Source organism: Podarcis liolepis (genome assembly GCF_965112155.1).
Source record: "Podarcis liolepis genome assembly, chromosome: 3".
Taxonomy (NCBI): domain Eukaryota; kingdom Metazoa; phylum Chordata; class Lepidosauria; order Squamata; family Lacertidae; genus Podarcis; species Podarcis liolepis.
Window position 1 is genome coordinate 34,649,404 of NC_139557.1, and position 15,053 is coordinate 34,664,456.

General features: G+C 43.3%; 1 protein-coding gene across 2 annotated transcripts in view; it reads left to right on the plus strand.

Moving 5' to 3' along the window:
- HCRTR2 (hypocretin receptor 2) overlaps positions 1 to 15,053 on the plus strand; it is a 30,055-nt gene that overhangs the window by 12,228 nt on the left and 2,774 nt on the right. The window contains exons 2-5 of one of the 2 annotated variants that reach the window (XM_083495652.1): positions 1,006 to 1,184; positions 3,834 to 4,077; positions 12,089 to 12,204; positions 13,646 to 13,866. In XM_083495652.1, the coding sequence (XP_083351778.1) occupies positions 1,006 to 1,184; positions 3,834 to 4,077; positions 12,089 to 12,204; positions 13,646 to 13,866 (760 nt within the window). The remainder of the gene's footprint in view (positions 1 to 1,005; positions 1,185 to 3,833; positions 4,078 to 12,088; positions 12,205 to 13,645; positions 13,867 to 15,053) is intronic. The other variant, XM_083495653.1, reaches the window with a different exon arrangement.

Consider the following 15,053-nt stretch of genomic DNA (forward strand, 5'->3'; position numbering starts at 1 on the left):
TCTGAACTCATGCAAGTTCCCTGTGTGAAATGCTCCCCCCCAAAAAAATATTCACAGTTCTAAATCACACAGGGAGCCTGTACAGAAGGCTCCTTACTGTAGACCTTCCCCTTACAACTCAGCATGCAGGCAAACACTGGTGGGACTAGACAGCAGGCCTCCACCTTGATATGAGCAAACTGAATGCTTAAATAATAATAGTAGGACATTGAATAATAGCATAATAGCAGGACATTGAATGAGCAAGACTTGAATGAGCCAGAAAAATTATCAGGGATCATTCACACCCCGGCCAGCACCTCTTTAATCTTCTACCCTCGGGCAGAAGATATAGAAGTATAATCAGTCATACCAACAAGTTAAAAAAACAGTTTCTATCCATGGGCTGCTGAAGGGAAAATAATATAGTGCAACTGATTTTCAGGGTTGGTGTGTTGTGCGACAAGCACACAGAGTGCAATGAGATTGAGTGTTTGGGGAGGGAGGCTCGGTTAATTTCATTGTACACAGGTTGTACATTGACAATAAGGGTATTATTATTATTATTATTATTATTATTATTATTATTATTATTATCAGAGGTACCTTTTTCTCATTTTCATCTTAAACCTCTTGGCAACAGTATTGATGTTCATGGGCATGAGAAGGCTCTCATCTAAGTCACTGATAATGATGGGAGTTCCCCCATCTGTATATTCGCTTCTGTGTGCCTTCTCCAAGAATGTAGGCAGTTGTTCTTTCTCCAAGACAATCATATGGCTTGGGCATCCCAGGCAGATCCCTCCTTTCACTACAGGAGACGTAGAAACCGTCTGAGTGTACCCAATGAGAGGATCTTAAACTGGGAGAAGATATGGAAGATTAGGTAATGCTTAGAAGGCACAACATTGAGAAACTTGGTTCCCAAGCCCTGGCCTTTTCTGGTCACTCCTCTTGGACCAAGATAATTGCATTGTTCTGATTTGTTGTTTCCTGATGTCCCTATTGATTCTTCTTTGCAAATAGTTTGTGTTGCAGTATGGAAAAACCACCACATGAGAACAGTCACCAATTACTTCATAGTCAACCTCTCACTAGCTGACGTCCTTGTCACCATCACTTGTCTTCCAGCAACGTTAGTGGTGGATATCACCGAGACGTGGTTCCTTGGGGACAGCCTGTGCAAGGTGATCCCTTATTTGCAGGTATTGTTTTCCAAGGTGTGGGGGGAGGACTGGGCGGGCTACATTTTAATATAAATATGTATAGTGTTATGCATTGAGGTCAGGTGCCTGGCCCCTCTAATCCCTGGATCCAGCAAGTGTTAAAAGTTAATTAAACCTTCTAATTCTGGGAAATAGCCAAACTAGCTTCCTGGCGAGGTGATGGGGGATTAAGGGGCTTAGTGCAAGACAGCAAATGGATCCCTCAACAGAAAAAGGCAGAGTTGGGAGCAGAGGTAGCAATGGTGTAAAAACAGCAAACTGGGAGAGGACAGACAGAGCAATGTTTGGTGCTTGTTTACAATCCAATGCTGCAGCTATGGGAGAAACAGGGCCCTCTTAGGGTGTTAACGCATTCGTCTCAACTATATCCAAAACTCTCTCATTGTTTTATTGGCCTTCTTCCACATCCCTCCATCATAGAATTTCTCCCACCACATCAGGCCTTTCCTCTAAAGCACCTACTAGATGAAGAGAGTGCATCCTTTCGTTAAACATAATGTAACATGCCACCCCAATCCCCAGAGAAGTGTGAGATTCCAAGCACAAATTTCCCACCTGGGCCTGTGTTTCATTGGGAAAATGAAGCACGGTGAAGACTGTGGTTTCTTTATGAGATATGGTTTATTTACACACATATACACACAACTTGAGCCTGCTTGGGGGGGGGGGAGGTCCCCAGCATTACACTCCAAGGCGGTTTTACCTTCTCCAGAAGCACAGCATTTGATTCAACAGACACTAGCCATTTTTCTCTGCATCCTGCACTTTTGCTTGTCACTGCCGTTCCAGAAAGTGGTGGGGGGGGGATGAGTGTTCAGACCCCTGGGCTCTCACTTGTGGGGTGCCTCAGGGTTCCATCCTCTCCCCCATGTTTTTTAACATCTACATGCAGCTGCTGGGAGAGTTCATCAGGGGGTTTGGGCTGGGTGTTCATCAATATGCGGATGATACCCAGCTCTACCTCGCTTTTAAATTGGAACCAGTGAAGGCAGTGAAAGTCATGTGTGAGTGCCTGGAGGCAGTTGGAGGATGGATGGCAGCTAACAGATTGAGGTTGAATCCTGACAAGGCAGAAGTACTGTTCTTGGGGTACAAGGGGCGGGCAGGTGTGGAGGACTCCCTGATCCTGAATGGAGTAACTGTGTCCCTGAAGGACCAGGTGCGCAGCCTGGGAAGTCATTTTGGACTCACAGCTGTCCATGGAGGCGCAGGTTAATTCTGTGTCCAGGGCAGCTGTTTACCAGCTCCATCTGGTATGCAGGCTGAGACCCTACCTGCCCACAGATTGTCTTGCCAGAGTGGTGCATGCTCCAGTTATCTCCCACTTGGACTACTGCAATGTGCTCTATGTGGGGCTACCTTTGAAGGTGACTTGGAAACTTCAATTAATACAGAATGCGGCTGCTAGACTGGTGACTGGGAGTGGCTGCCGGCCGAGACCATATAACACCGGTCCTGAAAGATCTTCAGGCACAATTCAAAGTGTTGGTGCTGACCTTTAAAGCCCTAAATGGCCTCAGTCCTGTATACCTGAAGGAGCATCTCCACCCCCATCATCCAGCCCAGACACTGAGGTCCAGCGGTGAGGGCCTTCTGGTGGTTCCCTCACTGCAAGAAGTGAGGTTCAGGGAACCAGGCAGAGGGCCTTTTCAGTAGTGGTGCCTGCCCTGTGGAACACCCTCCCAGCGGATGTGAAGGCAATAAACAACTACCCTGTATTTTACTTTTAAAAGACAACTGAAGGCGGCCCTGCTTAGGGAAGTTTTTAATGTCTAATGCTGTATTGTTTTTAATATTCAGTTAGAAGCCACCCAGAGTGGCTGGGGAAACCCAGCCAGATGGGCTGGGTATAAATAAATTATTATTATTATTATTATTATTATTATTATTATTATTATTATTATACCACCTCACTCAATTTCTGGCCCACATTACTTCCCCTCCCTTCTCTGAGATCTTGGCTTTTATCTCTCCAGTCAAAGGGGCTTATTTCTTTGCACTCTATGGTAAATTTCTTCAATCCCTTATACTGTAGTTGCTAATGACTCATTGCTAACACCTCACTTGCAGTAGGCCAGTTCTGACTTAATTAGCTGTAACACTTGGATTAACTAAAGGAGTAGCAAGATCATGCATGGCTCAAAGACACACTTGATTGATACTAAATACACATGTGTCTGGCCATTTCCTGTCTTTGATACTCCAGACTTAAATTAAAACCTACCACTAGCTTAATCCCGAATTTAGTGTGCCTTGCACTCCCAGATTCATAACAAGAATATGCTTTTTTTTTAAAAAAAAGGGGGGACTGCTTTTCATTTGCAGATGATTGGCACTCTAGATGGCATTTACCTAACCAATCCTGTGCAAAGACTTCCCCCTCCCCCCTCCTCCTATGCACCCCACCCCCCAAATAAATTGGGTATGGGAGTCAGGAAAAACCCCCAACAGTCCAGTCCATTGCTTTTAACAGGACTGAGAGGTGACTTTTGTTAGCTGGATTGTGCCCATGGAGGGGAAAGTTAATGTGATTCTGAAAGAATCGTTAAAAGTGCCAAAGCAACATTTCCCTCCTCCTTGTTTTTACTGATGCTTTGTTGCCCTTCTGTTCCTTTCCCCCCTTCCTAGACTGTGTCGGTCTCTGTTTCCGTGCTAACCCTGAGTTGCATCGCCCTGGATCGATGGTATGCCATTTGTCACCCTTTGATGTTTAAAAGCACAGCCAAGCGGGCCAGGAACAGCATTATCATTATCTGGATTGTGTCCTGCATTATAATGATCCCCCAGGCGTTCGTCATGGAGTGCAGCCATGTCTTGCCAGCATTAGCCAACAAAACCATCTTATTCACGGTTTGCGATGAACACTGGGGAGGTGAGTGTTTTTCACCACAGGACTGGAATTGCCCACATGGACATTATGGAAGGAAAACTGTACAGTTAACAAACCCACTGTATGAACATCTCATCTCCTGAATTGTTGGGTATTGGTTGAAACCAGGACTTTGCATGATCTTCTCTGGCACTGGCTTTTAGCTGCCTTTAATCTCTAACTGGATTTCTTAGGTACAAGCAGTAGCAGTCAATGAGGCGGAGTGGGTGGGTCAGTATTGCTTGCGTTGCTTCCTATAACTGAGGGGGGGGGCAAAGTAGGAGGGAGGTCTCTGCGGTGCGGACGCAGCAGCGGGAGCAACAGATTGGTTCCACCACAGCACTCACACAGTGCTGACCTCCTCACTGGCTCCACCCTTCTTCTTCATTGCGAAACTAGGTGAGCTGTTCTCCACCCCACTGAGCAGCACTGCTGGGTACAAGTGTTGGGTACACTGTGGTTACTGTTAAGAGGAAAGCTCTCTGCAGCCCAGAAGGGTGCCCTTTGACACCTATGTTGGTGTCTGTGTTGGGCCTATATTGTGCCTGTGTTGACATAGCTTACGACTTGAACATGTGAACATAGAAACATGGGATGGGTCTGCTGTTTTCACAGGAACTGGTCAGGTGCTTATGGGAAACATGCAAATGCTCTCTCCCTCCCAACCACCACCTCATCTGTGAAATTTCACAGGCCTTTAGATAGCTCAAAATAACCAAAGGTATCACCAGAATAACCAAAGGTAACTGGATACCTTAAGGACTGCCATCTTCCACAAGACCTTGCAAGCCCATGCATTCAGAGCAGTTTCAGAAGCACATCAGAAGGTGGCATACAAGTAAAATGACTGATCGTTCAGATGGTCTCTGTCTCTCCCTGTCATTAGAAGTCAGGTGAAGATAGGGCCTTTTCGATGGTGGCACTCCACCTTTGGAATTCCCTCTCCTAGGAGGTGTACTTGGGGCCAAGGAGGAACTCTTCTTGGCTCTGGCATTTTTATTTCCCCAGGCCTTTGGGTTTTTGGTGTGTGGAGTGCCTGGCATGCTCTGGTCCATGGGGTCATGAAGAGTCGGACACAACTAAACGACTTAACAACAACAAATGTATTACTTCTGCTGTTTGCTATGCATTTACTATTTACTTTGTTTTGCTATTGTGGTTTTAATTTACTTTGGACTGTCAGGGGATTGAATGATTGGATTCTTCAGCAGCACACACACAAAAGGCACCTTACATATAGAAAAAACAGTATGTGAAGGAAAAGATTGAACCCTTTATCCATTTGCTTGGAAGTCAGTCCTGCTGACATCACAGGGACCTCAGCTTTTAAGTCTCCCCTTGCTCCTTATTTCCGGATTGGCCAATCCGAGAGGAAGAAATTTCTCCATCCCTGCCAGAAGGCGGTGTCAAGCATACTTTCACTTCCCTGGGAGACTATTAGAATTAATTTGCTTTTCAGGCTCCCAGAGATGAGTTCTGGGAGGAAGCTGAAATGTCTCTACTTTTCCAGTGCTCCATTTTCCAGCTATGACGGTCAAAAAGGTTCAATAATACCTCACAATTTCCTGTTGGGAGCACATGGGACTGGCAATGGGATCCCAACTCAACATAGAACACAACCTAGCAAAAAGGATTTCCTCTTTAGGGGCATGCCCTGATTTGCTTGGTCATAGTATCACAAAACAGGGTTTGCAGTTACATGATCAGCATGTAGTAACTGTTGGGCCATGAGTTCACCACCAGCCTCACATATGCACAGGCAATCACACAGCTGAATCAAGGCACTGAGAGCCATTCAGCAATTTCACCGATGCTTTAACACAGCACCCAGCAGCTAAGGATTTGGGTTCCTTGATGACGAAACCTTCAGCTCTCTCACACTCCTACCCATCCTGTCAGTCAGATGTAATAATTGCTACATTGGTGGAATCTTTAGTTCTACTTAAAGCACAAAGGTCCTTAAGCAACTGTTATGTGAAGTATGTGCCCTGGGTTTTCTTTGAAGTTCTGCCTCCAAATGCATCCCCACCCTGATTGAGACCACTTCAAAGGAAAAGGCTCGTTCTTCATCCATCTTGATCCATCATCAACTTGTACACAGCCTAGCAGCTTCTACATTTTTCTCCCTTTTTTTTTAAAAAAAGAAAAGCTAAAGATGTTAAATTAGAAGCCATAAACCTCCAATGGTTGTTGAAATAAATGCTGCAATTATGCTTGCACTATGCTGCCTGAAGGTCACCGTGCAGGCAGGTGGTGGCTCTTTATGAGCTTTCTTGAGTCCTGCCGGTTGAGAGCTCAAATACTTAAGATAATGGTAATTTCCCCTGCAGTAAAATTTCAATTACAGTTCTGGCTCCCTGACACAGCAATGTTTCTTTTCAGACCTAGACAGTTACTGAACCTTCTTATATATTCTGTGCACTAAGAGAAAAACGACTCCATCTGGTTCATGTGAAAGATACAGATTTACCCAGATAACATCACAGTTGCAGATCCTGGAAACGGGTAATTCATGCATAATTATAAAACCCTTGGGAGATTCACACCATTGAAGAATTCTGTACAAAGCACTTAAAGCAGGACTGCCCAGTACTTCACTGGTCTGACCATTAGGAGGTAACAGGCACTGGGCTTCAAAAGCCTGTGACCTCCCAATTCTGTCTGGCACCACCCCATAATCTGCTATATGTATTGGCTGGCTTTTTCCACAACCCATCAGATTTGCTGTGGCTCAACCCCTTATATGCCAGATTCCATCCTAGATCTTCACCTCACAGTTCAATACTTTTCCTGACTCCACAAGGTTCTGACCAGGCTGCAAGTGGTGAAGGTAGAGTGGTAGTCCAGTCCAGTCCAGTCCAGTGGTAGAGCATCTGCTTTGCATGCAGAAGGTCCTTGGCTCAGTCCTCAACATCTCTAGGTAGAGTTGGAAGAGACCTCCTGTCTGCAACCCCAGAAAACTGCTACCAGTCAACGTCAACAATACTGTAGATGGACCAGTGGAAGAAAGCTTCCTGTGTTCCTAACAATCCTAGCTGGCCTTCTGACCCTTACCCCAGGGGGCCAACAATTTTGGAAATCTAAGCTTCGCAACCTTGATTTCAAGGTTGCTCTCCATTGTTTTCTACATCCTCATCTTTTAGCAAGGTCTTCAGGCGATGGCGTAACCAATGCCTTTGGATGGCTAGGTGCTTCCAAATGCTTCTGAACATTAGTTTAGCAATCTAGTCAGCTGCAAAGTCAAAGGGATTATATATATATATATATATATATATGTTTTCGTAGATTTTCACGGGTACAGGAATGCAGGTTTTGGTGTCCTCGGGTGTCTTCCCGTGTAAAAGTTGGGGTGTCTAGGCGACGTTTCGACGAGGTCTCACTCGTCATCTTCAGGCTGGTGCTTTCGGCTTCTTGTTACTGGAACAGAGCGGGATCTCAGTGTTTGAGTTCCTATAAATACTGTAGAGGGGTGTGGTGTATTGCCAGTTCATAGAAACAATAAAGAAGCAAAACCTACATCCCGATGACCTACTTGTGAGCTTCGATGTTGTATCTCTCTTCACACAAGTGCCCATTAATGAAGCCTTGACAGCCATTCAAAACAAATACAATCCCCCCGAATACATCCTGGACCTGACCAACCACTGCCTAACCAACACGTACTTCATCCACAATGGACAAAGATACAAACAGATAGAAGGAGCACCTATGGGATCACCCCTCTCACCGGTCATCGCAAATCTGTACATGGAACACTTTGAAACCAATGCTTTAGACAAGTCAGAACACAAACCCAAACTTTGGCTCAGATATGTTGACGACACCTTTGTAATTTGGCCACACGGGAAAGAAAAACTAGATAGCTTCCTCACACATCTCAACAGCCTACACCCCAAAATACAATTCACTATGGAAATAGAAGCCAACAACCAGCTTCCCTTCCTTGACGTCCTAATCTACAAAAAACCTGATGGCTCCCTAGGACACACTATCTACCGGAAAAAAACACACACCAACCGCTACTTACATGCTCAATCACACCACCACCCTGCACAAATAAACTCCGTAGCCAAGACCCTCATCTCCAGAACCAAACGCCTGGCTGACAAAGACCACTTGACAACTGAGTTACAGAATCTCTCAAATGTGTTAATCGCCAATGGATACCAGCAAAACAGGGTTAAGAAGCTAATCCAAAAAGAAACACCCCCCAAAAACCAAGACACGGAAGAAAACAATGGCATGGCCCTCCTTCCTTATATCAAGGGCACTACAGATAAAATTAGCAAAATCCTCCATAAACACAATATCAAAACAGCCTTTTGCACCAACCAAAAAATAGCCAATATCCTCAGAAACCCCAAAGATAAAATCCAGTTGGAAAACCAAGGGGTCTATGAAATACCCTGCAAAGTCTGCCCAGCCACGTACATTGGACAAACAAACAGACGAATAAATGCACGTATCGCAGAACACAAGAATGCCGTCAAAAAAGAAGAAAAATCTTCCTCTCTTTTCCAACACATGAAAGAAACAGGACACGAAATTAATTTTGCAGATTCCAAATTGCTCTTTAACATGGAACATCACCACAAGAGAATAATCATGGAAGCCATCGAGATAGAGAAACACCCTCATAACATGAACAAGCGTGACGACACGTCCCGCCTGCCAGACATCTGGAAATTAGCCCTCCCCACAAAAACCGACACCAGATCCAGAGGCACACAGAACGCCACCACCAATCAACCACACCAGACCCAAACCCAGACCCTCTCCACAGATAAATTACAGACACCATCCAGTAACCAAACCATAGTGGCACCTCCGGATGCTGCACCCCCCTGCAATCCCTACACAGATCTGGCTGGCACAGGGCACAAAACCACAGCTCGCCCCTATACACGAAGCCAAGCCAAAGCACAACTAAGTGCAGTACAGCCATCTTCCCAGAAAAACTCTTCACAAATTCAAGAGGTCAAGACACGAAGGCTTTAGCAACTAATCCACACCTAATGACCCACCTAAGTGGTACTCAGAATATCACTCAAGAAATCACTCAAGATATCCCTCAAGTAATTAAGGAACAAAAGAAGAAAAGAACACTAGCCTGGGAACCTCCCCTCTGCCCAGAACTTTTGAGGCAATACACCACACCCCTCTACAGTATTTATAGGAACTCAAACACTGAGATCCCGCTCTGTTCCAGTAACAAGAAGCCGAAAGCACCAGCCTGAAGATGACGAGTGAGACCTCGTCGAAACGTCGCCTAGACACCCCAACTTTTACACGGGAAGACACCCGAGGACACCAAAACCTGCATATATATATATATAGATATAGATATAGATATAGATATAGATATAGATATAGATATAGATATAGATATAGATATAGATATAGATATAGATATAGATATAGATATAGATATAGATAGATAATCAAACCTATCCTTTCTTAAGGAAATCAGCCCTGAGTGCTCACTGGAAGGACAGATCCTGAAGCTGAGGCTCCAATACTTTGGCCACCTCATAAGAAGAGAAGACTCCCTGGAAAAGACCCTGATGTTGGGAAAGATGGAGGGCACAAGGAGAAGGGGACAACAGAGGACGAGATGGTTGGACAGTGTTCTCGAAGCTACCAGCATGAGTTTGACCAAACTGCGGGAGGCAGTGGAAGACAGGAGTGCCTGGCGTGCTCTGGTCCATGGGGTCACGAAGTGTGAAACACCCTACCCTAAAGGCTTTTCACCACATGCAAAACATGCTAGGATCTGAGTGGCCTTGGTTAATAATGTGCTTGGAATGTTTTGGAGGAAAGACTTCCGGGGTGGCGCCTCCGATGATGGCGGACTCCCTCTGAACAGGAGGGACAAGCTCCGCATGAAACGGGTCTTTACCGCTGCGGCGTAGCGGGGACCCTTCTGGAAATCACAGGCGGATGAAGCCTGTGACCGTGGGACTCGGCGGGCACCTTTAGCGCCCCCCCAACCCACTAAGGAACCCAGAAACGGGCTCCGAAGTGAAGAGGGGGAAGTGGCGCTGTGCTGTGAGTCGATCGCTTTTTCTGCGGAGCGAAGCCGCATAGCTGTCATCGGAGAGCGCTGCCTTTTTCCTGGGACAATTCGGCACTGAAATAACCAACCGTGAGTACTGGAACGTTAAATATCTGGATTTTAAACAAGTATTGGCGAAGCTAAAGGAATCTGGACTTTAAAATTCACCCCAATTTGGTACTGAAACGGAAAGAGCTAAACAGGAAGTCGCCTTTCCGTTCCCTTGTGTTATAACAAAGCAAAGACAATGCAAACTAGAGCCTTAAAAATCTCTCTTAAAAGATCGTCTTTCACCATTTAAAACAGCGGAACCCCCCTTCGGAAGCAGGAGAAGAAGGGGGTCTTTTTATTGACTTGTTAAAACCTGCGGAAATAAAGTGAAAGTAAAGTAATTTTCCACCGTCCTGCCCCTGGAGCAGGGGGTCAGATTTGACGTTTGAAGCTCATTGACCAGAAATAAATATTTTGACAGATAGCTAAAAGGAGGGAAACATTGTGACTCCATTGTTTCTTTTCGCTTTCAAAAAAAAAAAAGAAAATGGACAGAATATTTTGAGGAAGATACTTTGTTCCTTGGGTACTCGAGGTAAAGAACAATCAGAAGCTTCTCCCCCTAGAGGGGAGCCATGAAACTGTAACCTGGGAACTGTAATTGTTTATTGATTTTGGTCGTGGGAAGAGTTCTGTGACCTTGTAAGACAATGACTTCAGAAGCACTGTTGGGTGCTCTCTGTAACATAAATGCCCTATTGGACCAATTAAGTCAGAAGATGGACTTTATGACAAAAGCTGCCAGTGCTCTTGATCAGGCAGTGGAAAATCATAAGGAGCCCATTCAGGAATTAAAACAGGAGTGTGCCAAGACAAAACAACGAAAAGAAGAGGACTTTGTTGAATCCTGGGAGCCAGAGATGGAGGGACTTATGGCCCAGCAGGAAAATGAGCCTTTGGATTTGAAAGAGAAAGTCTTGATTGGACTAGAAATGGGGGGTTGGTTTGAACCCCCTATGTTGGGATGTTCGGACTTTCACAGCCCGGAAATGGGCTGCCAGAGATTTGGAGCTGTTGGGCTTTTTAAGTTTGGAGGGAATTTGAAACATGCTGTAAAACATTACATGGAGCTTAGTCTGGATTATGTGAAAGGGGCTGATTTGTCGAAAAGGGTCAAAAATACTACAAGGCTGGAGTTCCTGCGACTGAAAGGAAGAAATGAAGAAGAGCTGCGAAAGGGACATGGAAGAGATTTGAAGGCCTCGGATATAAGGGCACCAGGTTAATGCGCTGGACTAATGGGGGGGAAAAGACTGACAACCCCGGGACCGGGGGAAGGGGAAGCTGGAAGAAGACTGAATTGAACTTTCTTATATTATTACAACTATTATTAGAAAAGTTTTATGAATGTTGGGGAAATGCTGAAATGGAATTAATTGGCTCTGGCTAAAATATTTAAAGAATCTGGTAAAAGGGTTGGTTTTGAGAAATTCTTTAAAAAAAATTGAATTTTAAACTTTAAGTTTGTTTTTAAAAGATAAAATGAGATTAGAGTAAGATAACATAATGATAAAATATTATGAACTATGGAAAGGATTTGCTGGGACAATTATTAATCAAGAAACAAGAGATGGGAGGGGGAGGAGGTCAGGGAAAGAAGGTAATGAAATTTGGAGAATATGAAAAAAATGGTTTTATTGTTTTTTTTTCTTTTTGTGTTTCTATTTTTCTTTTTTGGTGTATTTTTTAAAAAAAAATGTGTTTCAATAAATATCATTTTTTTTAAAAAAGGAATGTTTTGGAGGAAAGGCTCCTGTTTTGAAACGATCCTATCTATTCAGCCCTTTAATTTTACAATATGTTTGTTGCATGCATTAACAATTACATAGCAACTAACAACTTCAAATGAGCGCACGTAGAGAAGATCAAAAGAGATGTTATTCAAGTCCTTTTTGGTTTTCTTTGCAGCTGAAGTCTACCCTAAAATGTATCACACTTGTTTTTTCCTGGTTACATATATGGCCCCACTGTGTCTGATGGTGTTGGCCTACCTACAGATATTTCAAAAGCTATGGTGCCGGCAGGTAAGCTTATTTTGCTGTGAGATCCATCTGTGTGATCCATTTCATGATGCCTCTTAAAGAATGACATATTTATGTATTTCAGTAATGGACACAAAAATATATTAATGGTACAGAGTAGAATAATTGTGTATAATTCACATGCAAGCAATCTTTCACCAAAAAAGGAACACCATGTTCTCCAAAACCATCCAAGCATATGAACTGATACAGCAAAGTAAGTGCTTGCATCCAGTCCACAAATTCTTAGCTTACATTTTCACTCTAAAGAGCTGAAATGAAATTATTCCTGCTAAGATAGGATCATTTTCTTCCCTGGCTCTTAGTTTACATTCGGATGAAGGCTTGATAAAAGAAATGGAAAAATCACCTAGAACAGAGAAGGAAAAATGTTGTAAACATTTCAGAAACATTTACATTGCACTTCGGCATGATACATATTATGTTTTCTGGTTTCTTATTTCTGTTGATAGAGTAGATTTAATACATTAGCAGAAGCTGTTTCTACTCTTACTCATGGAAAATAACATATCTCTGTTTTTCAAGTGCAGTTGACAAAGCGAACAAGGTGTTATATTAAGGAGAATTAACACAGCAAGCCTACTTAACACCTATTAGCTAGTGTGATTTGACTCTTTGCTCAGGTACGTCACATCAAGTAGAGCAGGTGTACCATAGTGGCTTTTTAATATCATTGGAAATTGTGCACAATTGGGCACAATTTTTCAGTGATATTAGAGCTCATTAAGAGAACCAGTTGTTCATCGGTTATCCCTTGTATTTGCCAACTTGATTTATTTATTCATTAAAAAGTTCCATATTTTGGACCAATAATCTCTCTGAACATGTTTATGAATCTTTGGCTAAGTTAGCAATATGCTCCCATAAACTAGATCCTTAGTTGTGTCTTATGGGTGCGCTACAGTAGTATATCAGGTATTAAGTTTAAATTTGCTAAATTTGTAACCCAATTTTACAAAGCCATATACAAAAGAAAATCAAAATCAAAATGCAACCAATACAATACAATTTAAAACATCGTTTTAAAATTCTGCTTTTAATACTCCTAGACGAACCATCATCAGACAAAATGTCACACAAAGCACCAAAGTTGGCAAGGTGGTCATCTGTTACCTCCCAGTTTTCATCAATTCAGCATCTTTACTGAGTTCCCTCTTCAGGTCTCTCTTATATCTAACAAAAGGGGGTTCACATTCAGAATGGAGATGCATAAGCAAAATGAACACAATTCTGGAAAGGCATCTTTCATTTCAGCCATAGAAAAGAGATTGCATTGAAATCAATATGTGTGTCTATTATTATTATTATTATTATTATTATTATTATTATTATTATTATTATTGTCTCTGGGCCAGTGAGCCTAACAGATTTTCCCTTTGGGCAAATGGAAATAATTAACATTCCCTTTACTATGCTCTGCCAGATTCCAGGAACTTCATCTGTGATTCAGAGAAAGTGGAAGCCTCTGCAATCCACAGCGCAAACCCAAAGGCAGAAGCCATCGGCAAATTTCAGGATTAGTGCTGTGGCAGCCGAAATCAAACAAATCCAAACCCGGAGGAAAACAGCACGTATGCTCATGGTCGTTCTCTTGGTTTTTGCCCTCTGCTATCTCCCAATTAGCATTCTCAATGTATTAAAAAGGTAACCTTAATACGCAATGAGTAATAATATGCATCTGTGTGTGATTTTCTAGTCTTTAGGTAGCAGGATGATTCCATTTTGCAGCTGACTAGCCCTATAGCAAAATTAGCATTTGTTTGTTTGTTTGTTTATGAACTGCCAAGTCAAAAAGAATACAATAAAATAATTAGAACATAAAACTTTAAAATCATAAAGTCACAAACAAATGGTCAACAGTGACTCAGATCTCTACAAGGTCTCAGGCAGAAATCCTTTCCAGTTCTGTCATGTGAAATCCTTATTTGCTGAAGATGTTGGAGACTGAGCCTTGAACGTTCAGTGGACAAGAAATGAGCTTGAGCAATGAGCTATGGCCCGACCCTGGTATTAGCATGTGGTTTTTAATTTTGCAGAAAGGCAGGCAAAACTGGAGCTGATGTGAACGTGGCTGGCTTGACTAGTTGTCAACACAGTTGAGCAAGAAGTGTGGAAACACCTCTCTGCTCCTTCAGCTGCTGCTTAAGGCTCAGAAGCAGAGGAGAAGGAGAAAAGAGGCAGGGTGGTAGAACCTGCTTGAAGAACCAAAGGGTTCTGGGTACAGCAAGCCCATGCTTGACATCTTGCAAGAGGCAACATTGGGAACAATCAAGAACTGCAGGATACACTTAAAGGCACTAGAGGGCACTCCAGTCTTAGGGACTTGAGTGAAGGGGCTTAGGTGAGTTTAGTGTTTCTCTGTAAACAGGAAATTAGAGCACAAGCAAATATTAATGTTGTCTCAGTGATAAGCCAGGTTCCTGAAAGAATAAGGAAAACAACAGAACTAGAGTATGCACACCCAGCAGAGGAGTGCAGCCTTGTACTGTGAGGACAACCAAAGTAGCAAGATTCCACGTAACTTCTTGTCTCTAAGCAGGTCTCCTTGATCAGGGCTAGTGTGGTAAGGACCAACATTTGCCGGGTCCAAGACCAGAACAATCCTTGTTCCCCCATCAGCACCACCATTCTCACTTTACACAGAGCATTCAGGCCAGAGGTGACCGGAAATATTTCTCAGTGTGTGGTTATCTGAATCAAGGCATGCGGTAAACTTTAGAAGTCACTTATAAGATTTGCACTCCCTTGGAGAACACGCACAGGCCCTTTCCTTTAATAATAATGAAAACACTGTGTCCTTGTGGTCCTCTGCATTTTCTATGTACAAATCT